General features: G+C 38.1%; 1 protein-coding gene across 1 annotated transcript; it reads left to right on the top strand.

Moving 5' to 3' along the window:
- The first annotated feature begins 1,978 nt into the window (after positions 1 to 1,978).
- Positions 1,979 to 21,234, top strand: LOC115929050 (CUB and peptidase domain-containing protein 1-like). Its single transcript, XM_030997169.1, has 9 exons — positions 1,979 to 2,216; positions 2,655 to 2,853; positions 5,127 to 5,395; positions 7,716 to 7,855; positions 9,035 to 9,194; positions 19,005 to 19,364; positions 19,553 to 19,906; positions 20,311 to 20,392; positions 21,174 to 21,234. The coding sequence occupies exons 1-9, from the start codon at positions 2,024 to 2,026 to the stop codon at positions 21,232 to 21,234; spliced, it is 1,818 nt and encodes a 605-aa protein (XP_030853029.1). The 5' UTR covers positions 1,979 to 2,023.
- The last annotated feature ends 2,362 nt before the right edge of the window (positions 21,235 to 23,596 follow it).

The following is a 23,596-nucleotide window of genomic DNA, read 5'->3' as shown; positions in this document are numbered from 1 at the left end:
ACAATTTACTTCCCTCAATCACAAAAAGTCAGTCATACGATATTTTACCTAGAATGCTTTGATGAAATACATTATCAAAAATGAAAGTAAGGATAATTTATAGAGTATCCTTTAATTTCCTATGAAGCGGGAGGGAAAATATTCCACTAACACTAGATTGGTTGTTGGTGTAGTGTTATCCACAGAGGCCTGTATTAAAAAAAACGTAATTTTAGAAATATTCCTTTCCCGCCTGATAAATAAGTTAAGAACCATTGACCTAGACACTGCGCTGACAGAGGTTGTTGAAGATAGGTAGGCCTACAATAATTTGTTTGCCAGTTATGCTTAAGACATCTGGCGAAAACTGCACGTTGTATAAAAGTGAGGGTCGTGCCACATAATATTTGATTTCTTGTCCAGAGTGATTATTTCAATTATACTCAAAGTATTTCATTAAGGCCCCGTCTTATAAAGAGTTGGGATTGATCCGCATCAATCGCAAGTTTGCAGCCTCCTATCTCTTATGTACATCCTTGCGATTGATATCAATCGCATCTAAGTTGCGATTAATATCAACTCTTCATAAGACGGAGCCCAGACCTTATATTGCTATTCGAAATCTATCAGTTAAAGTACACGATAACAGATTGTTTACTAGAATTGAGATTATCTATAATATGATGCTTTAAATACTTCATGACAGCATGCAGAAGCGGTCAAGTGCAATGTTCTAGTGGAATGTGTATCAACGAATCGGCAAGGTGTGACGGAAATAACGACTGTCTCGATTTCTCAGATGAGGAATACTGTCGTAAGTTTTGATTTAACGTTTACATTCGCTTTTTAATTAATTCATATGGTTATACATGTAGTTTCCTTCAATTGTATTGCACACCTATCAATGCATTTCTATGTTATCTCTATATATTGAAGTATTTTTACTTAAGAGAGAGGGTTTTTTTCTCCCCTGAGTATTTGTTAAGCAGTTTCCCCAAACACATCAATTACGTCAACACACAACATATTCCGTGATTAGGTGTGATAAGGCGTGATTAGGCGTGATTAGTTATACGTCGTAAAACGAAACGCATGTTTGGACATCGTTTCGTTATACGACGTTTCGTTATACGACGTATAGTTAGTAAGCGTCCACACACACAATTTCATAGTATAACTATCGCGAAACAGTATAACTATCCCGAAACGGTGTAACTAATCACGCCTAATCACGGAAAATGTTGTGTGTGGACACGGGGAATGTGTCATATAGGTTGTCTGCTTTCCCGATTTCTCTGACATGTTATCGCTGTTTTTTACCCTTCATTGATCGATTTTCTCCTACCCAGCGTACTGCGAACAAGTTCAATTTGATATATGTAGACAGAACCTGGCCTACAATTTGACTTTTTTCCCGAATCGGAACGCAGAGACAGCAGACGCTGCAGCGGGAAGCTTTACAGACATGGTAAGCAGCTGAAAGTCTTTTTAATTGCTTTATAAAGAAATGTTGAGTTTTTCATTATTATTGATGGGTTTGTCCAGATTGTTGGTGGTTTTCATAGATAATGCCAGGAACGATTAATTAATTAGTTTTAACTTTAGTAGAACACTGTCTGACTACGATTATTGACCTGTATATCAACCAATGAATTTGGTATTTGTTAATACGCATTCAATAATTTTTTATTTTTTTTTGGTATAAGTGATTATTTTCGAGGGGATATGCATAATAGCAAAGGTAATCACACAGAAGGATGTATATTTCATACATGTAACGACTGAAAATATGTTGGAGATCTTTTTTGATGTAATATTTATTGTTTGTCTGAAAATACATAATGTATGTTATATTTGTCGGCACGTGGTCCCCCCTACCACTTGCAAGAGCTGCTGGCTACACTGACGTTGTTGATGTACCATACACATCTACGTTGCAATTGCCTTTGAAAATCCTGACGTGAAATCCTCAAAGTTTATACTTTCTAATGACCTACCATAGGCAGATACTATATCATCGTGCCATGATCACCTGTTCCCTATCATGTGCTCCGTTTACTATCCGGAATGCACCCATAACGGCCCCACCCATCGGGTTTGCTACTCCGACTGTTTGGCAGTCACTGATGCCTGCAAGGCATCCTTTGAGCAACTCCTCGACCGTCCATGGCCCGTCAACTGTTCGATGTTTACCGATGAACAGGAGGAAGATGGGAGCTGTTTTGGCCCTATGGGAGGTAAAGACCATGCAGCCATATTCATGTAGATGATATCGAGTTAAGAATATGCTTGGACTTAACAAGATGCCCTAAGTGTTTATAAATCATAGTTCATAAAACCGAAGAAAATATGTCGGCATTTTCTATTGAATTCATCACACGTGGCAGTGGCGTACAGCTAATGAGATGGGGATGGCGGCACTGATCTTACTGCCAAGTGGATTTCTAGAGAAACAAGAAAATCAGCAACCAAATGGGAGGTGGATTGGAGAGTATTCAAAGATTGTCTGTCATCTTCTTTGGGCCTCCTTTTCCCTCTTTTCATTTTATTTTCGATTGATGCTTTGTTTTGTTTCATTTGCTGGGGGGAGGCGAAGGGGTGCTATTCAAATTGGGTGGATGTCCCTTCCCTTCCCGTCGTTGTGCCACTGACTTGCGACTTTATTCCTCCCCCAGATCTTTTCGATACCAACATATGCGGGACACGCCCTGCATACACACCATATCAATACGAGGTTCTTGGTGGTACCAACGCACGCCCAGGGGAATTCCCTTGGATTGGTTCACTCCGCATCGACGGATTGGGTTTTGAAGGACGTTGGTGTGGGTCTACCCTGATCAACTCTCAATGGGTTCTTACCGCAGCTCACTGCGTGTAAGTATGATGCCACTAATCTGACTCGTTTGCTCTGTGGAAATGGAAGCGAATTTACACCTTACCTTCATAGGGATATTTACTTAGTCCAATTTTTATAGAAGCAAACGACGTGTTTACCTCTAGATTGCATGTAAATAATTAAACAAATTATGTACCGAGTTTTCGTCTAAATAATCATAGTCATGAAAGTTTATATACAGAGTGCGTCCCAGAAAAAACGAAACCGAGAAGTATCGATGTTCTATTATAACTTAATCAACTATAATTAATGAAAGATACATATTTGGAAAGCTTAGAGTCTCCTCTTTCATGTGATGCTACTCAGATGATGCATATTTCACACATGAGTGATTAAAAGCAATTTGAAGGAAGTAAACCAAAAAGACATTTGGCGGGCGGTATCTGAATTTCGAAGAAAAATTCACATTTCCAGAAAGTTGAGTTTCTGCCCTTTCATATGACACCTCAATCAGGAAAAATGAGCGAGGAATGACAAAGTTCTGTTTGTTTAAAGTAGTGCTTGCATTTCCATAATTTTATTGAACGAATTCGTTTTCACTGGCTGCTGCCGTATCAATAAACGAAATTAACAAAAAAGTTAACTCCGTTTCGTTGACAATCAGCCGTAGACGAGAGTCTTTATTCATGGCTGATTGTCAACGAAACGGAGTTAAGTCTTTTGTCAAATCTGCTTTTTGCTACGGCAGGCACCAAGTGAAAACGAATTCGTTTTTTAAAATTATGAAAATGTAGGGGCTACTTTAAACAAACAGAGCTTTCCAAATATGTATCATTCATCAATTATGGTTGTGATTAAGTTATGATAAAACATCGATACTTCTCGGTTTCGTTTTTTCTGGGACGCAATGTATAAAGTATCACTAGTAGTCAATATATGTGCACCAAATTCTATATCCGTTCTTTTGAACAGACCTACCCAACCACAATATCATGTAAAAGCAATATTTTATTGAACTTTGCGCTATATGAAAAGCAATTGTATATATGTATGAAATAAATAGAACAAGTTAACGCAAATCGTAGCATCCCCGAAATCTAACTTACGCTGTGTTTTGATACCATGTACCTTCATATCAAATTTCATACAAATCTGTCAGACATTACTAAAGTTATCGATCGGAAACCAGATTTGTTACGGAAGGACGGAAGAACGGACGGCAGCGTTACTATATCCCCTCCGACTATAACTATCAGATGACGGGATTTCACTTCAGTGTCGTTACAGAATTATGTTTAATTTAGAGACTTACATTTACATGACCGTATAACGTCTGATGTATTAGGAGCTAGTTAATTTCCCTGTGTGATATAGCAGATACGACGTTTGTAATTGCAATGACGAAATCGTCATTGCTTTGTTTTCGTTTACATTCTTCCCCATTAATATTCTTCTTCTTTGCAATGACGAAAATCGTAACGAATATCGTCATTGCCTTGTTTTCGTTCACATTCTGCCCCATTAATATTCTTGTTTTCCTTATCTTCCGTATGGTCAGGAAATCGCATTCGTTTTGCTCATAGTGCTTGTTATTCCTAGTTAGGTGCTTTCCACATGTCCTCTTCCTTTCAAATTTCATAGGCATAGTCTCTAACATCTCATCAAGGTTGAGACATTCTTCGATTTTCGAAATCACTCATGCATGACCGTCCAGGCGCCATTTTGTCCGTGTCTGGTCCATTTTAAGGCCTTTCTTTCTTCCTTTCTATCTCCACTATCCTAGATCCTACAAACTTCTAACAAATTCCTTTAAATATTCTAAGAGATTTTCTTTCATCTGCGACTTATAAGCTGATCTTCAAAATGCCATCTTCGTACTCAAAATTCAAATCTGAAACCGAGTCCGTCAACAAATTTTAAAATTCTTGAAAAATGGACCCCTACAAATCTAAAACTGCCATATCTTTCTCATATAAATTCTGTTTTGGTTTTAGATTTTATAGTATGGTATATGTTCACACACAAAATTGTGAGTTAATCGCATTTTAGACACCATATTATACTGTTTATGATTATGTAAGTATAGACGACCGTTAGTGCCACATCGCCCGTCATTGCACGCATATCGTTGTGCCACGATTGCAGGTCTAGTTTATAATGAAATCATGATGTACATGTATGAAACGACAGTTAATATGTAATATATATCATGCTCAAATAAATGCAGCTCCATTGAGATGTCCTTTTAATATACATGATTATATTTCGCCCTTGTGAAAATCACTGATTTTACATCCAATATCATTTATAGTGATTACTACGTCGATCGTGTGGTTTTTGGGAACGCACATTTGACGGATGACTCCGACAACGAAGTAGCGATTGAGGTGGCTGATATTTTCGTCCATCCCGAGTACGACGTCTATTGGCTCTACAACGACATCGCTCTGATACGACTTGCTGAACCGGTGACATTTAGTGACTACGTCAGACCCGCGTGTCTGTCGGAATCCTCGGATGAACTCAATGACTATCGTCGCTGTCTCGTCGCTGGATGGGCAACTAAACTGGAAGGCTCACGTATGCATTGTTTTAATTTATATTTGATGATGATAATAATAATTTGATTTATTTAAATAGCGCAGCCACTCTACTGCTCTGTAATGAAATCAAAACTCCTAACAGTGCTACTATACAGACAAACAATAATGAATAAACATTTTAATCCTGAAAACAAGTGCATTTTCAACAAAACTTTGAAGACAGCAACAGATGAGGCTTTGATAATGATAATAATAATGATAATGAAAGAACATTTCCCATTTTGTAAAGCGAATTTCTCAAATAAAACGAAGTGTGTGTGTGCGTGTGTGTGTCCTTAAATGCAATACGATTTCTTCAGTTTTATACGGGTGCCGGTATCACCTTACAGTGCATGTCAGAGTATACTCCATTACATCAATACCCAATCACTACGCCTGTGTCAAGAGAGACGACTGAAAATGAAATACTTCGTCTAAGAATATTCGCAGCGGGAAGATATTCAAACTGTCGGCCACTCTTTTGAAACATGATGTGTATGTTTTTTGCTTTAAACTGGTTTCCTGTATGCAATTTGATTCTGATATGTTTAATTATTTTGATCTTCTTTGCCTTCATATTTATCCAGTCTTGTGAAAATTATGCTCGTGGAGGGCTAGCCTAATACAAGGACCTAGGACTTTTCTTTAAGTTTTCCAATATTCATTTATTTTCATTCTTTTTAAGGCTCAGGTATTTATTAATATCATTACCCAGGTTAAATCATGATGTACTTTATGTATTTATTTGTGAATATATATACATATATATATAATGAATGACACAATTAAATTGTATTGAATTGAAATTGAATCAACAACACTACTGTGCTTCACTATTTAGTTGCTGATATAGGTTGCTCCTTTCCTTTAGGGGTTAGCCAATCAATTCTCTAGGTTATCTGATTGAAAGGAATGTGATATCCAAAAGGCCTCTTAATAACAGGGAAGCTTTGAACAATCACTTCAGTAGTTCTTCTTCACGTAGATCTCAAAATTCATAACCAATGTTATTTCATCCACCTAACTTAACCCTAAAAAGGCCGGGATATTTGAGGTCTTAGTACGGCCGGGGGGCATTATGGCCCCCCCTTAAAACTCGGCCGCGAAGAGGTCGATCGCCGCGAAAATGTGCACGCACAGGCGCGTACGCAGGGGGGGGGGTGTTTGGGGGGTTAACCCCCCCCCCCCTTTGGTATTTTTATGTGTGAAAACCCTCCTAAAAAATTCCTAAACCCCCCCCCCCCTTTTTTTTTTTTTTTTTTTTTTTTTTTAAATATTAAAAAAAAAAAAAACCCATGGCTGACCTAAGAAAGCTGTCCTTACCCCCCCCCCCCCCCCCCCCCCCACTGAGCGACTTTTTTGCCGGCGCGATTTTCAAATTTTCCTGAGTCGTTGCGAAATTTTGGACCCGATTTTAACCCCCCCCCCCCCCCCCCTTTAAAAAAATCCTGCGTACGCCACTGTGCACGCATGTCAAGTGAAGTGTATAGAATAATATGATAATTTCAATTTTTTGAAAAATACACTCATTTGCATATTTATGGTAATTTATACAAATAAAATCATACAAATCACATTTTTACTCATAAATCATATATTATTTATATTTATGCATTCTTTTTCACTACATATATTCATTAGACCATTCTGAATAACAATACGACAAAAAAAATTGGAAGAGCATGCTTATTCCTTATGTCATCCCTTGTTTTGATAATTTATTATGTATTTCATTGTTTTTTAAACTTATGTATTTCATTGTTTTTGTTGTTTTATTTCATTCCTTACTACAATTCAACTATTTTGACTCCCAAAACAACCACCTAAACTTTAAACAAGACCCAATAACCCATGTTTTATCTGTTTTTAGGAAAAATTACTTTTCCTTATGTTTTGTACACAAATCACGAAAATGAGCGATTTTCGGGCTGACATGCAAAGACGAAAGGTCACGTGACCTTGTAACCGTAGGTCTGATTTTCAAAAAATTTCTTTTAAAAGTTGCGCAAGACTCGAAAAAAAAAGTCAGCGAGTGGCGGGGCGCCATCCATATGCGTTCCCGAGCAATCAGAAAAATCGTGGAGGGGGGGCCATAATGCCCCCCCCCCCCGGCCTAATTAGGGTTAATACCCCTATTCACCCAAATGTCATTAAATACGGTTGGTTACAAAATAAAGAAATCAAGCTAAATAGCAGTGTTGAAACCACTTTACCTTTCCATAACTCTTTAAATGGTTTCAAACATTTGATGAAAATTTTACTTGAAATTCGTTTGCTTACAGAAGATGTAAACGATGATTTAATTTAATCTTTCGCAGCGTTGACAGAGAGCTTGAAAAAAGTAGTGGTGACCCTTCTTGACCAAGACTGGTGTAATTCTGAAGCTTCCTACAACGGGTCTCTGACAGAAGAAATTGTATGTGCTGGATTTGAGCCAGGTGGAATTGATACTTGTCAGGTAACTGCTATCTTTGGCGTAGCCTGAGTGTTAACCATGGGGGGCACAGGTATCATGGGGGCGGCGGTATCAGACACAATAGGCAACTGTTATGAGGTTTGAATTAAAGAGAATGCTACTTCTACTTCTACTACTACTACTACTACTACTACTACTACTACGACTACCAGTGGCGTACGCAGGATTTTTTTTTTCAAGGGGGGGGGGGTTAACAGGCAGCCGCTGAATAAGCGGGGGGGGGGGGGTAAGAGGATATTTTTTTTTTCTTTTTTTTTCGGGGGGGGGGGGGTCCCAACAAAATCGCAACGACTCAGCCAGCTCCTGAATAAGCGGGGAGGGGTAAGAGGACACTTTGGGGGGTAAGGTCATCTCTCTTAGGTCAGCCATTGGCATAATTTTTATTTTATTTTTTATTTTTATTTTTTAATTTAAAAAAGACAAAATGAAAAAAGAAACACAGAGGGGGGTTTGGCTTCAAAATACACACATAAAAAAACTGAAGGGGGGGGGTACCCTGTCTAAGCGTTTTAAAGATATTATTATCCCGGACACCGGATTCATTCATACGCAAAATGTGCAGCATCTCCATTCTTTGAGGAGTATTCCGACCACATGGTCGCCGAGAGGGCATAAAGCAATAACTATCACACAGGCTTCGTGCTCCTACAGTGTCCACATTCAATCCTGGGTATGGAGTGGCAAATGTAGATTAAGGCCTTGTAAATGGACATCAGTGCCGTGCCGGGAGTCAAACCCATGACCTTCGAATTTCCAGTATAGCGCTTAAACCTCTCTACTACGATAGCATGGAAGGAGATAAGGGCATAGGGTTGAGTCATTACCTTTTACCCGAGTTGTTTTTCTGCTCTCCCATCATATTTTATTTTCATCAGACCGATTATTTGGGCTGTACTCCCGTTTCCCTCATAACTGTGACACTGACTGCAATGGTATTTTTTTCACTCAGTAATTTTCAATTTTATATCCTTTTTGTCTTTGTTTCAGAATTTGGACACACTGACTTGCATACCCCTTTAATATATATCAAACTGCCAGGTTCCGAATACAAGTACTTTTTTGAAAGCTACACATGTGTGTGGTCCTATGTAGGATATTTGTTTAGTTTGCAAGTCATCCAGTTAAATTTTATTATCTCGTGTTTATTATTACAAAAATCAGGGAGATAGCGGTGGGCCTTTAACCTGTGAGGGTGATGATGGTCGATGGCATCTGGTCGGACTAACAAGCTTTGGAGGAGGATGCGCAAGAACACGCTTGCCCGGCGTCTACACCCGAATCTCAAAGTTCCAGTCATTTATTACAGCTGTGGTTTCAGGAGGTGAGTACACCTGTGCAGGAGAAACAAGACTTTCAACAACAACAACAACAACACAAAAAACAATACACGGCAATTTCAAAAGCCTTGTCCACCACCTACTGAAATGTGCTTGCATTACAATGGCGTATTACGTAATCCAATAATTTTCTTCATGCCATTAAAATTGCTGAGGAGTTGATTCTTCGAAACATTTTGAAATCGGCTAAAGGTTAAACCAAGGAATGTATGTGCGACTGGCCAATTGTAACTTTCTGAAGCCTTCTGTTTCCCATTATTTTATTTGATCAACTGGCCCCTTTGACCGTGAATAATAATGATAATAATAATAATAATAATAATAATGTATCTTTATAGCGCATTTTCTATATACATGTTCAAATGGGCTTACATCGAAAGGGTGCGGTGCGGCGCGGTGTGGTGAGTTCAACGCACCCATTCGATAAAAGGCCCCCCGCTTTTCTCGAAAGGGTGCGTTGAGAGCGGAGGACCGTCTTAGCACACCCTTTCGAGAAAAGAGGGGGTCTTTTCTCGAAAGGGTGCGTCGACTAATCTTTCACATCAGTCGTTTAACAATTTTAAGGAATAGAAACTACTTTTTGCGTAGTGTTGCAGATCAGGCATTTATAAGAATTAAATCAGTAAATAAAAAGAAACACAATGAAATAATTAACTTAGATATTTAACAAATGTTAAGCATAGGTGTTTAGCTAGTCTTGCATGTCAGTCGTTTATTTATTGAAATAAAACATAATATCCATTTCTTTTTTTTTGTATGGAATTCAGTTTTTAAATGTTAACTAGTCTCGCATAATTGTCGTTAAAGTGACTCGGTAACATTGTTGAAGGTTGATGAAAAAAATTGCTTAATTTTTGTATAAAATGTTACTTACTATATTACTTCTACTATACTTACCCTCTGACATGCAACAAATCCTGAACAAATTCTCAAACCACAAAGATATCTATGGTTTTCTTTGAAGGCGTCGATGGGAGGCACCCTCTAACAGTGATTAACAGTAGATTCTCCCAACCATTTTTGAATTTTCCCAACCGTTTTTCCATGAAAATACATAAAACAGGCTATAAAAATATGTCAACACTTAACTGTCTGGAATGGAATGTATAGCCATTTAATTGCTTTGTGACGATTTACATTCACCTAAAATGTAATTAAATTGTCCTTGTCTTGATGCTGAACAGGCTTTGACAAGTAGCAGAATAGAAGTAGAATAATATAGTTGGGAGAATTAAGGAATCGATCAGATCAGTTTTTCCCAATTTATACCATGAATAATGATCCGTTTTCACTCAAATTTTCAGATTATCTTTAATTGTACATCTAGCATTAAAGTAACTACCTTAGCATCACTATCTCTCATCTGAACAATGTTACCAAGTCCCTTTAAATTACAAATAAAAATTAATTGCCATTTTACTTATTCAGACACATGTTTATGTATTCGTTAAGTCTTGCTGAAAAAATGTAGGGGAGCACATGCTTTTTCATGTGTTTTATTTTAACATTTTGCCAAAACAAATTGAAATAATCTTTAATTGTCTATACCAGTCTGGAAAAATGTATTCACCGGCATATATGCCATCTATAATGGTTGTTATCACATCCACACAAATTTAGATTTAATGAAAGTCATTCTTTCACATAATATGCCCTTCTTTAGTTCAAATTAATGTGTCACCTTCATAATCAGTGATTATCCAATTAAGACAGCAATTACAAGACATACCCAATCAACATTCACTCACACTACTTTCACCCGGTTCAACTTTTCTAAAACTTCGTTGTTTTATAAACGTAATGTTTCCTGGGAGAAATTTCAATCATTTAAACATGTGGCTTACACCCAGTAAATAAGATCGATTGATCGATCTGTATTGAAAAACAAGTCAGAAAAAACCTTGGGACCAGCGGGACTTGAACCTGTATCTACTGCTTGCCGGGCAGCGACTCTACCACCAGGCCATCACTGGTCCATGGCACAGTCACGATAAACTAGAAACAAATACCCCAAGCTCTCCTGATTCATTCTGAATTAGTCCGCCATAGGACAAATAACTTCGTTATTGATGCTAATAAATTCGTTATTGATGCTAATTAAAAACACAAAATGTAATAAAAAAAAGTTTGATATAAAAGTCAACATATTTATTACTTTTCAATAAACATTACACTAGCAAACAATAATAGTAGTAACAATGAAGGTATTATGGTGAATTCAACAGAGATGGTTCCTTGCATGGGTCTGTGACACTCAGTGTGCTGATCCTATAAAAGCTCCACCCCCCCCCCTCTCTCTGTCTCTCAGGCGCGGACCCAGGGGGGTCGAGCGGGCCTTGCCCCCCCCCCCCCCGCAAAAAAGAGAGAAAGAAGGGAAAGGGAAAAAGGAGAGAAAGGGAAAGAAAGGGAAAGAAAGAAGAAAAGAAAAGGGGAAGAAGGAGACCGGGGGCGAAAAGCCCTTGCGTCGCAGGCTGTTGCCTCCCTCCATAATAAAATAAGAAAGAAGGAAGGAAAGGCAAAGAAAAAAGGAAAAGAGCAGATAAAGGGAAGGAAAATGGAGGAAGAAGAAAAGAAAAGAAGGGGTATCAGTTGCAATTTTCCCGCCAACAAGATCGGGATCGGAAGGGGGCAAATGGCCCTTGCCTCCCTTGCCCCCCCCCCCCCCGCCCCCGCTAAAAAAGGAGAGAGAAGGAAGCGAAAAGGAAGCGAAAAGGAAGCGAAAAGGAAAGAGGAGAGCGAAAAAGGAACAAAAAAAAAGAGAAATAAGAAAAGAAAAGGGTAAAAAGAAGGGGAGATCAGTTGCGGTTAATCCCGCCAACAACATGTGGATCGGGGTGGGGGCCGAAAGGCCCTTGCCTCACTTACCCCCAGCAAACCTAAAAGAGAGAAGGAAGGGAAGGGAAAGAGGAGGGAAAGGGAAAGGTAGGGGAGATCATTTGCAATTTTTCCAGCAAACAAAGTGTAGATCGGGGGGGCACTGGCGTACTGATAGGGGAGGGGGGACTTGGGGGAAATAACATTCAAACATGGTTTATGTTAAATTCCATAACGGTGATTTACAAATAATGCTGAAATTACATAATTTCCGACATTTTTTCTAACTTACTTAGTAAATTATACTTTTTCATGCATTTTGGGGAAAATTTGCAGTCATACAAGAAATAGGTTTTTCTGAGTTGCCTACATGACAGGGCCGCAAAACGGCAGGGATCTGAAGCCTCGAGCACCCCCCCCCCCCACAACTTATTTTGAAAAAGTATATTAAAGAGAAATAGAAAGAAAGAGAGCAAAAAAGAAAGAGTAGTTAACTGCCAGTGTCACAAAATAATAAGGTATCAAAATATGTTCATCTGACCGTGATTAAATGCCTAAAATCCCTCAGCTTCCGGGGTCTGCCCACTGGACCCCGCCTAGGGCCCTAAGGCGGACCTTTTGGATGCTAATCTGATGGTAATTTAATGCCTAAAACCCCTGAGCTTCTGGGGGCTCCGCCCGCTGGACCTCACGCCAATTACTGTCCTGCCATTGTCACAAAATAAATAAAGTATAAAAGTATGTTCATCTGATCGTAATCAAATGCCTAAAACCCCTCGGTGGGGGCGGTTCCCCCAGAACGCCGGCCAAAAAACAAAAAAGAGAGGAAAAAAAAAAACATTTTTGAAATTCAGACAAGTATTTCGAAACGTCTTCTCTCTCTATAATACTTTAATGATACCTCAAAGCTTCCGCACTTCGCGCGGGAGGGGGGGCGACTGAATTCAGACTAGGATTAAGAGTCTAGAACGGTACCTCGAATTGTCTTCTTAAGAGTCGAGAACGGTACAACGAATCGTCTCTTCTTTTTCTCATGATTCAATGAAAAGTAAAAGCTTCAACGCTTCGCGCGGGAGGGGGGGGGAACTGAATCCAGACAAGAATTAACAGTCGAGAACGGTACAATGATCGTCTTCTTTCTATAATAATTTTAATGAAATGTAAAAGCTTTCGCGCTTCACGAGTGAGGCGGGAACCAAATTCAGACGAGAATTAAGAGTCGAGAACGGTACAATGATCGTCTTTTTTCTCGAATAATTTAATAAAATGTAAAAGCGTTCGCGCTTCGCGCGGTAGGGGCGTGGATGGGAAACTGAATTTAGACAAAGATTAAGAGACGAGAACGGTACAACAAATCGTCTCATTTCTCTAATAATTTAGTGAAATATCATAGTTTCCGCGCTTCGCGCATGAGGGGGGGGACTGAGTACAGACAGGGATTAAGAGTCAAGAACGGTACAATGAATAGTCTTCTTTCTGTAAGATTTTAATGAAACGTCAAACCTTGAGGAGGAGGAAGGAAAAAACTCGCCCCTCCCTGCACCCCCCCCCCCCCATTACGTCACTGCTGGTCACCATTACGTACCAATATTTGGCTCGCATAATTTCAAATTTGCCCCCCTCCCCTGAAGCTTTGACATTTAATTAAATTAATAGAGAAAGAAGACGATCATTGTGCCGTTCTCGACTGTTAATTCTTGTCTGAATTCAGTTGCCTCCCCCCCCCCCCCCCCTCCCTCCCGCGCGAAGTGCGGAAGCTTTGAGGTTTCATGAAATTATTATTATTATATACTTGTCTGAATTTCAAAAATTCAATTCAGTTCAATAATAATTTTATTAAAAAACAATGCCTCGCAGCCAAAATGCTGAATTGTGCATGTTTACATGTGTACATGAGCTTCATTACATAACATTATATTTCATTTGTTACAATCATTCATTCAAACAGTATTGGTAACATTTAACAGTATTCATGTGTAGCATTTAAAACCAATCACTATATATTATTTACATTTTTAAAATCTATTAAACTTCACAATAGTAATAACAACAGTTGATCAAAAGCAATACAATACATAACATACAAATAAGTAAAAAGCTAATACTGAAATTATTGCACCTGTGTCTTTAACAATTCATATTCATTGAAAATTAAAAGTCAGCAAAATGTTGCTCTGTGTTGCCTGTTCATCAACGGTAAGTACATAATTATAAATTGATGTCTCTGTAAAAAGATAAACATATTCCAGAGTAGGTTGTAAAACATGGTTTCCTACGTTAAAACTAAATCATAGTTGGCTATGTATTAAAACATTAGATAATGATAAACATATTTATCAAATTTTGTTAATATATATATATATACATTGTGTAAAAATACATTTCAATTATTCATTATTTAGAAGATCTATAAGGTATGGTATTGCACTCTTTCTAAATCTGTTAGTTTTGCACTTGTACTGGGTGTACTTTGTTGTTCTTCTCAAGCAGTAGCGACTTTCCTGTTTTTTAACTAGCCAATTCAATGAAAAGGGATTTTCTTCCAGATTATGAGCAAATGTAAGACATAATTGTTTTCTTCTTTCCTCAAGAGTCACTAAGTTACATGTTTCTAATGCACCATTGTATGAAGTATAACTACTACCCAGAATTATTCTACATGCTCTCTTTTGAATTGATTCAAGTGCATAGATGTGCTGTTTTGTAAGAGCTCCGTTGAACACAGGGGCACAGTACTCTACAATCGGTATTATATATCCTCTAAATATGGTGATGAGATCTACAATAGGTAGTTTGAATGATTTCAGTCTCCTGAGTATGTACAACTTCTTGTTACTTCTCTTCAAGAGATCAGTTACGTGTTTATTCCATTTTAGGTCACTCTGTACGGTCACTAATGTTCTTTGCTCTTTTTTTTCCTACGTCATCTTCCTTTTATCTCCTCTCTTGTTTGTTTTTGTTTTTTGGCCGGTGTTCTGGGGGGATCGCCCCCACCACCCCAACCACCCCATTCTCCTAGGGCTCATGGGTTTTAGGCATTAAATTACCGTCAGATGACCATATTTTGATACCTCATTATTTTGTGACACTGGCAGTTAACTATTCTTTCGTTCTATTTCTCTTTAATATACATGTACCTTTTCAACAACAACAAATCTGGGGGGGAGAGGGGAGGGAGCTCGAGGCTTCCGATTCCCGCCATTTCGCGGGCCCTGGCATGTAGGCAACTCAAAAAAGCATATTTCTTGCCTGACTGCAAATTTAGGAATTTGCCATTTTCCAAGAAACGCATAAAAAAGTATACTGTTTACTAAAAAGTGAGGAAAAATCTCGGAAATTATGTCATTTCAGCATTATTTGTAAATCACCGTTATAGAAATAAAGAGAACCACGTTTGAATGTTACTTATACCAAGCCCCGCCCTCCTATCAGTACCCCAGTGACCCCCCCCCCCCCCCCGTTTTTTCTATTGTCTGTCATGATTTGTTTGATTTCGTAATTTTTTTCTCAAAATTAAGTTATAAATGTATAAAGTATAATTATTATTGTGCGAACCTACATCTAACAAGCTTTGCTTTTAAGTAGGTTCGTTTTTTTTCATTTCTTGTAATTAAATCATTATGCTTTACAATAACTAAAATCAATGTCAAAGATAGTTCAATGCTCATTTCTGTTATATCATTACGTTTTTGTTTTTGTTTTTATTGTTTATATTATGTGAAAAGAAATGGAAAATGAATTCGCTCTGTATAGAGCTACTACTACTACTACTACTACACTTTGTTCGCTGGAAAAATCGCAATTGATCTCCTCTACCTTTCTTTCTTTTTTTTTTCCCCCTTTGTCTCCTCTTTCCCTTCCCTTTCTTCTCTCTTTTAGGTTTGCTGGGGGTAGAGGATGCAAGGGCCTTTCGGGCCTCACCCCGATCCACACGTTGTTGGCGGGATTAACCGTTACTGATCTCCTCTTCTTTTCACCCTTTTCTTTTCTTCTTCATCTTTTTTGTTCCCTTTTCGCTCTCCTCTTTCCTTTTTCCTTCCTTCTCTCTTTTTTCAGCGCGGGCGGGGGGAGGCAAGGGCCATTTGCCCCTCCCCCCCCCGACTCACAACTTGTTGGCGGGAAAATTGCAACTGATATCCCCCTTCTTTTCTTTTCTTCTTCCTCTATTTTCTTTCCCTTTCCTTCCTTCTCTCTTATTTGTTTATGGGGGGCGGGCAAGCAACAGCCTGCGAAACAAGACCCTCTCGCCCCTGGTCTCCTTCTTCCCCTTTTCTTTTCTTCTTTCTTTCCCTTTCTCTCCTTTTTCTCTTTCCCTTCTTTTCCTTCTCTCTCTCTTTTTTTTGCGGGGGGGGGGGGGGGGGGGGGGAAGGGGAGGGGGCAAGGTCTGCTCGACCCCCCCCCCCTCCTTGGATCCGCGACCGAGAGACATAAAGGGGGGTGTAGCTTTTATGGATCAGCACAGAGTGCCACAGAATCTAAATTTGTGTGGATGTGATAACAACCATTATACACTGTTGCTCATAACGGTGGAATATTTTTTTTTATCCCAATTTATGGAATTATTTAAAAAATAATTTAAAAATACTAGATCTAGATAATAGTATACAGTCTCAGATTTTATTGAATAATAATTTGCCAATATGTGTTTTGCGTGACTGCTAAAGCATGTATATTATGCTACTATGTTTATCAACTAGGGGACCTATGCCCTTAAGTCATAAATGACAGTAATGAGGATTAATGCCTCACAAAAGGGCTCTGATATAGCACATCGACACGGTGTTGATCCTGGGGCCTCACAGTTACGAGGCCATTGCTTTGTCACTGAACCATAACTGTACGCAGCGGGGGCTAGGGTAGGGGGCAGTTTCCATAAATTTAAAAAAAAACAGAAAATGCAATAAATATTCAATAATTTATTGCATTCTACCCCGGTCCCCAACATAAAAAAAATCCTCTGGACGGCCATGCATTATGGCTCAAGGCATGGGCACACAGAAGATTTTTTTTATGTTGGGGACCGGGTAGAATGCAATAAATTATTGAAAACTTATTGCATTTTCTGTTTTTTTTTTAATTTATGGAAACTGCCCCCTACCATAGCCCCCGCTGCGTACAGTCATGGTTCAGTGACAAAGCAATGGCCTCGTAACTGTGAGGCCCCAGGATCAACACCGTGTCGATGTGCTATATTAGTGCCCTTTTGTGAGGCATTAATCCTCATTACTGTCATTTATGACTTAAGGGCATAGGTCCCCTAGTTAATAATCATAGTAGCATAATATACATGCTTTAGCAGTCACGCAAAACACACATTGGCAAATTATTATTCAATAAAATCTGAGACTGTATACTATTATCTAGATCTAGTATTTTTAAATTATTTTTAAAATAATTCCATAAATTGGGATAAAAAAAAATATTCCACCGTTATGAGCAACAGTGTAGATGGCATGTATGCCGTTGGATACATTTTTCAGATGGTATAGACCAGGCCTTCTCAACTGGCGGCGCGCGCGCCACTCGTGGCGCTTGCGGTCAGTCAGAGTGGCGCGCGGCTGTTCCAAAAAAATAATAAAACATAAATAAAAATTAAAAAACAAAATTTAAGAAAGAAAAAAAATCATAAAATTATATTTTAAAATAAAAAACTCAGCAAAATCAAAAAGTCGCAGTCGAAGTTGAGCCCAAAATGTAAGCAAGCCATTTTGTTTGTTTGATTTTCACTTCATTTTGACATTTTCCGTGTTTATTGCACCAAAATAATACATGTAAATTAACTTCCAGTGTAGATTTTAGCCAGGAATTGTACTAATTATTTCACATCAATATGAAATTATGATTGATGTTTTATGGAACAAAAAGGTGTTAAAAATGCCACATCTGGGCCTTAAAAAAGCCCTAAAATCCACTAGCTTCCGGGACCCCACCCAGTATCGTCCCGGTCGCTACGCTCCCTCGCAACACAGTCACCAAACATAGAGGTTGGCACTTCAACCTCAATAAATTTTTATTTTGGCGCTTCTAATAAGCTAGTTGAGAAGGCCTGGTATAGACAATAAGATAATTTCAATTTGTGTTGGCAAAATGTAAGAAAAACACACATTAAAAAGGGTGTGCACCCCTACATTTTTTTCAGCAAGACTTAACGAATACATAAACGTGTGTCTGAATAAGTAAAATGGCAATTAATTTTTATTTGTAAGTTAACGACAGTTATGCAAGACTATAGTTATCATTTAAAAACTGAATTCCATATAAAAAAAAGTAATGGATATTGTTTTTTTATTTTAATAGATAAATGACTGATATGCAAGACTAGCTAAACACCTATATTTGATATTTTTTAAGTATGTTTCTTTTTATTTACTGATTTAATTCTTATAAATGCCTTATCTGCAAGACTACGCAAAAAGTAGTTTCAATTTTGATTATTTCAATTTATAAAACGACATTTCTATTCCTTAAACATTTTAAACGACTGATGTGAAAGACTAGTCGACGCACCCTTTTGAGAAAAGACCCCCTCTTTTCTCGAAAGGGTGCGCTAAGACGATCCTCCGCTCTCAAGGCACCCTTTCGAGAAAAGCGGGGGGCCTTTTATCGAATGGGTGCGTTGAACTCACCACACCGCGCCGCACCGCGCCGCACCGTTTCGATGTAAGCCGTTGAAATGCGCATTACGGTTATATTGTTAACAGAAAAGGAAAGTTTTGAGATAATTTTTGAAGGTATTTACAGATAGGTGGTTACGAAGAGATCGGTAGGTTATTCCACAGTTTGGGAGCAGCAGTTGTGAAGTGAAGTGGCCCTCTGGCCAGCACATCAACCTGTCCTTCGATAGGAGTCCGAATTCTTCCGATTATAAGTTCACAGTAGTCAAATTTCAAGGTTCAATTTTCCGTCTTAAAATGATGTTCTCAAAAATATGTTTTTAAAAAAAATCATAAGCATTCTGGTTACATTTATATTTCTTTCAGCAATAACACCGGGTGTTATTGAAATTACCCTTGAGCGTGCCGTTTCAGTGACCATCACTTCTCCAAACTACCCTTCCAACTACAACATCGGCGATAACATCGTCTGGAAGGTATCGGCCCCTGTTGGACACAGCGTCAGGCTGGACATCGTCAACTTCGCTATCGAATTTGACTACGACCTCTTGTTGGTGGGCAATGGACTGACGCCACTGACTTACACAGAGCTTGTGAGCCTGACTGGCTATGGGTTAAATTCAACTTGGACGTCACATGACCGCCATATGTGGCTCAAATTCAAGAGTGACTCCTCACAGACTGATGTTGGATTCATGGCAACACTGAACGCTGTGGATCCAAGAGGTAATAAGGTCGTCTGTGTGTCATGTTGAAATTCTAGGGATTTGAAAATCTTCCAAATAATCAGATGATCTTAAAATTATTACACATCAAACATACAATTTCTTAATTTATTCTCGTCTTTTTTATAGGAAAAAACATGCCTGTATTTCTGCCACATTTAGTGTTATCCTTTTTTTTTTTGGTAACAGATGATAATCTTCTAATCTTGGTGAACGAGTCTATGGTCCAACAGCTCCGCTCACCAGACTTTCCTCTTGGTGCAAGAAAAATGATAATGGCTCCTCAGGATCACAGCGTGAGGGCGCGTTTCGACTTCTTTAACCTCACCGACGATTCTTTGCTTGCCGTGGGCTACGGCTCGATTCCTTTAATATCCACAACCCTAGTGAAGTTGACTGGAAGTGAATTGCCGGAAGATATTACCTCCCCCACTCGAGAATTGTGGTTTAGATTTGTGTCGGTTACTGGGAACTTCAATAAAGCGGTCGGTTCGCTTATGGGAAGTGGATTCGTGGTGAATCTAACAGCAGTAAGGACTGAAGGTGAGATGTGTATTTCTTCTAACATTAAAATATTAATAAACATATTCATTAATCTATAGAAACAAACATGGAAAACTCTTTTAACCTCGAAATACGTTGAAATAGTTTTAAAAGGGAACTTTTCTGAAGAAAAAAGCACGACAGTTGATATATTAACAATAAGAGAAACAACTAAACATAATACCTCAGCGCGACCAATTTGCAAAATTGTGAAACCTATATTGATATTTATTACGTTATTAAAGTTGTAAAATCAACAAGGTGTTTTGCTAATAGTTTGCTTTTCTCCACCACATTACAAAAAACTAAAGACAATTTAGGCATTTTGATGTGAAAGAATATCAATACTTTCATTACTTTTGCTAAATGAACAATGCTACTTTCCAGAATGTAACCCTTGCCAGAATGGAGGAACATGGTCAGACATCCATGGAAGTTTCCCGTGCTTCTGTCCCGAAGGCTTCAAGGGGGATTACTGTCAAAAAGGTATGTCTCCGCCCTCATACTTACAATATTAGTTTTTCTTTCTTGTAAATCGCGTATCACATAATGATAGAACCTCTCTATGCGCCCTTAAGGGATACTCTTTGGATGCTATTACCCCCCTTCTTTAGCTCCGGCAAACATAGGCGCTCGGTGCATTCAAGGAATAAATCCTGCCAGGTATCCACTTCCTACACCTTGGTCAAATGTAGATAAATGTCTTGCTTAAGTACAATTGCTTAGCAATAGGCATTTGAAGCCCGTACCTTATGGTTCACAGTCCGGAAACACCAAGTACAACACAACACCTCTGCTAACCGAGCTCTCATAATTTTTCCCTGAATATGAATATATATTTATATATATAAATAATTTGCAGAAGTACCTATTTCAAAATTAAGACCAACTTTTTTTGGCAAGAGCACTATACGATTTTGTGTTTGATGCCGTGTATGCTTAATTATGGGTGAGGGTCTTTTCAAACGGATAGCACTAAAAGGATTGACAACATTTTATGCTTGACTAAGCACTGCCTAATTTCAAAAAGCTCGTAAAAATTGGTTTGCGCAAAAATGTTTCAGTCTTGATTTAGAACAAAGTGCTGTTTTTGCGAGTTACACTATCATTGTTTTGTACAGAAATGTTACACAAAGTCTCATTTTTTTTTCAAAGTGACTGTGCAAGGATGACTAATTCACTCAACTCATTTTCAAGGCGTGGAAAGCACCGTTTTATATTTTGTACATATCTCTATTGTGACCTTGTTCTCTTCTCCAACGTTCAGGTTAGGACAAGACAAATGGACTCGATACCCTCAAGAGATAGCACCAAGAAGAGATAGCTAGACAAGAATATAATCATTCAGTAAGGCAGTGGTGTAGAGGGGGCCTCTGGCATTACTGGGATAGGCAGTAATTTTATTAGATGGATGAAGTATAAATTGTCGAGGCTACCTACGGGGGTAACGAGGCAGGATACTTTATTTACTTCTTTTCACTTTTCCTTTCCCTTTCTCCCTTTTCTTTTTTTTTTTTTTTGGTATACATCGTGCCCCTTGCATCTACTTCATAGGAGAGATTGGTTCTTCAAAGTCATGAAAAAAGATATTTAATACGGGAAACGGGATATATGTGTATATTAAATCTCTCTATTTTGAATATTTACCACGTGACAATGTAGCAGATCTTTAATTGGCTCAAAATACTGAACCATAACTTGAATGATAATTTTTTTCACGCTGTTTTTTATAATTGACATATCAAACTAGTTTACCCAATTCACATGAGCTACAATGATGAAACTTGGTCAGGATTTTCCTTTCACGGTAATGGGGTTTGGTCCTCTCAACAATATGTCAAAACATCTGGAATTTAATAGAAAATATACGAGATAATACCAACATTTTCTATGTTTTTTTTTAAACATATCATTTACAAGGTATATGTGCATTTTTATAGATGAAATAAATCAAATGAAATAATGATTTTTTCCGGGGCCTACTAAACGCCCCTGTACTTTTTTTGTAGCTCTGCTGGCTTCCAAACACGTCGAATTCCCCTATACTTTTTGTTTGTATTCTCTTATATAAAATTATATCTTAAATGTTACATATTTGTGGTGATAGAGAAATAATTATAACATATATAAAAATAATATCACTTTATGTAGTCTAATACATTCGTCCTGCACTCGTTGTTGTTTTGTTTTTATGTTAAAGTCAGGTGATGTTCATCAATACTGGGAAAATTTGATTTTTATAACTTATTTATAGAGAGTAATCTGAAATACGAGTGTGGTGAATGTACACTTTCTCCTTTTACAATTTGAATGTATATGGTTCATGGTTCATGTCCTTGACTTTGAATCGGGAGGTTGAGGGTTCGAATCTTTGTCGGATGCGTACAATGGCATTTGACTAGGCATTTGATCAATACTTGCCTCTCTCGACGTTACTATGAACATGGTACATGTATGAGGAAAACGATTACGTGTCGTTTTTGCGTTGTTTTTCTAAACAAAGGCTCATATTCACAAGTATGTCGATGACACATGAATGTGTTATCAAGCTTTATTTTCTTGTGTACTGTTGCATATTTAACTATACTCTCGATCTATTTTTCGTTATTTCTTGACTTTGACATAATCCCCTTGATCCCTTTTCTTTTTCTTTTTCTTCTTCTTTCCCCTCTGTACATATACAAAATATTCCTACTTGACCTCTGCACTCAGAGAGTAATAACTCATTGATGTCTCGATTTGGTGTCAGCTTGGGTTTGTCCATATTAGATCACCCTCCCGTGGGAGGGTTGATTTTTGCTCATATGATACATATTTTCACACATACAGTGAGTTTGTTAGCTCACCCGGTGTGATGGGAATGTGCGCATCTTCTGGTATACGTGTTGTAGTCATCCATGCTGTGATCGATGCATCGTTGGGTAGTTGTTCTCTGAGAGTATTTTGTAAATAGCTTTATATATTCCATATTTGTTGTTGTATTCATGAATCAGTTATCTTTGTCACATCACATGAGGGGGCCTTAACGTATAACAAGCTGTGCTTCAACCAAGGTCTCCTCGTCGTTCTTTATTCTACATTGTACTGTTATGATTATACTCTATTATATTTTTTCACATGTGTTTTTCTGGAAGACAAATAAACTTGATACTTGATACTTGATACTATTAGCATGTATAAGGAAAACGATTGCATGTCGTTTTTTAAATATTTTTTAACGAAGGTTCATATTTCAGAATGCTCGTTATTCCTCAAATTCATTCCGAATGTTCATTTTTCCCAAGGTTCGTTGCTCCAAAGTTTCGTAATCCCGAAAAATGAAAGAGGGCACACAATTCCAGAGGTTCTTAATTCAGGAAAGGTAATAGAATTATAGAACCATATGTAATCTTTGGAATGATGAACCCTATATATTTCATTTTCAGAATTATAAACCTTATTTAATTTCCCAATTATGAAGCTTAGGAATTACGAACCTTCAGAAAAATGAGCCGTCGGAAAAACGCGCGCCATCTCTTCCCCTAGAAAACCATGATTCTTGTAAGTGGTTGACCTTGAGTATCTTCCATTGTGTCCTCTGTGGCAGGACATAAAATCTATATTGGCCACTCTACACCCATGGCAAGTGTATAAATGTGTATTACCTTGTAAAATTCTTTCATTCGAACACACAAGTGTGAGCCTATAACG

The sequence above is a fragment of the Strongylocentrotus purpuratus genome, unplaced genomic scaffold (genome assembly GCF_000002235.5).
Source record: "Strongylocentrotus purpuratus isolate Spur 01 unplaced genomic scaffold, Spur_5.0 spur5_scaffold_4, whole genome shotgun sequence".
Classification (NCBI taxonomy): Eukaryota; Metazoa; Echinodermata; class Echinoidea; order Camarodonta; family Strongylocentrotidae; genus Strongylocentrotus; species Strongylocentrotus purpuratus.
The sequence above is the reverse complement of the archived record's forward strand: the minus strand, read 5'-3'. Positions and strand labels throughout refer to the sequence as shown.

What these genes read in the sequence shown, in the direction of transcription:
- LOC115929050 (XM_030997169.1), top strand. Translation starts at nt 2,024, where the DNA reads ATGTGCTCCGTTTACTATCCGGAATGCACCCATAACGGCCCCACCCAT. An exon ending in CTGTTTTGGCCCTATGGGAG is followed by an intron (nt 2,217 to 2,654) that starts GTAAAGACCATG and finishes TTCCTCCCCCAG; the next exon opens with ATCTTTTCGATACCAACATA. An exon ending in GGGGGATTACTGTCAAAAAG is followed by an intron (nt 20,393 to 21,173) that starts GTATGTCTCCGC and finishes TCCAACGTTCAG; the next exon opens with GTTAGGACAAGACAAATGGA.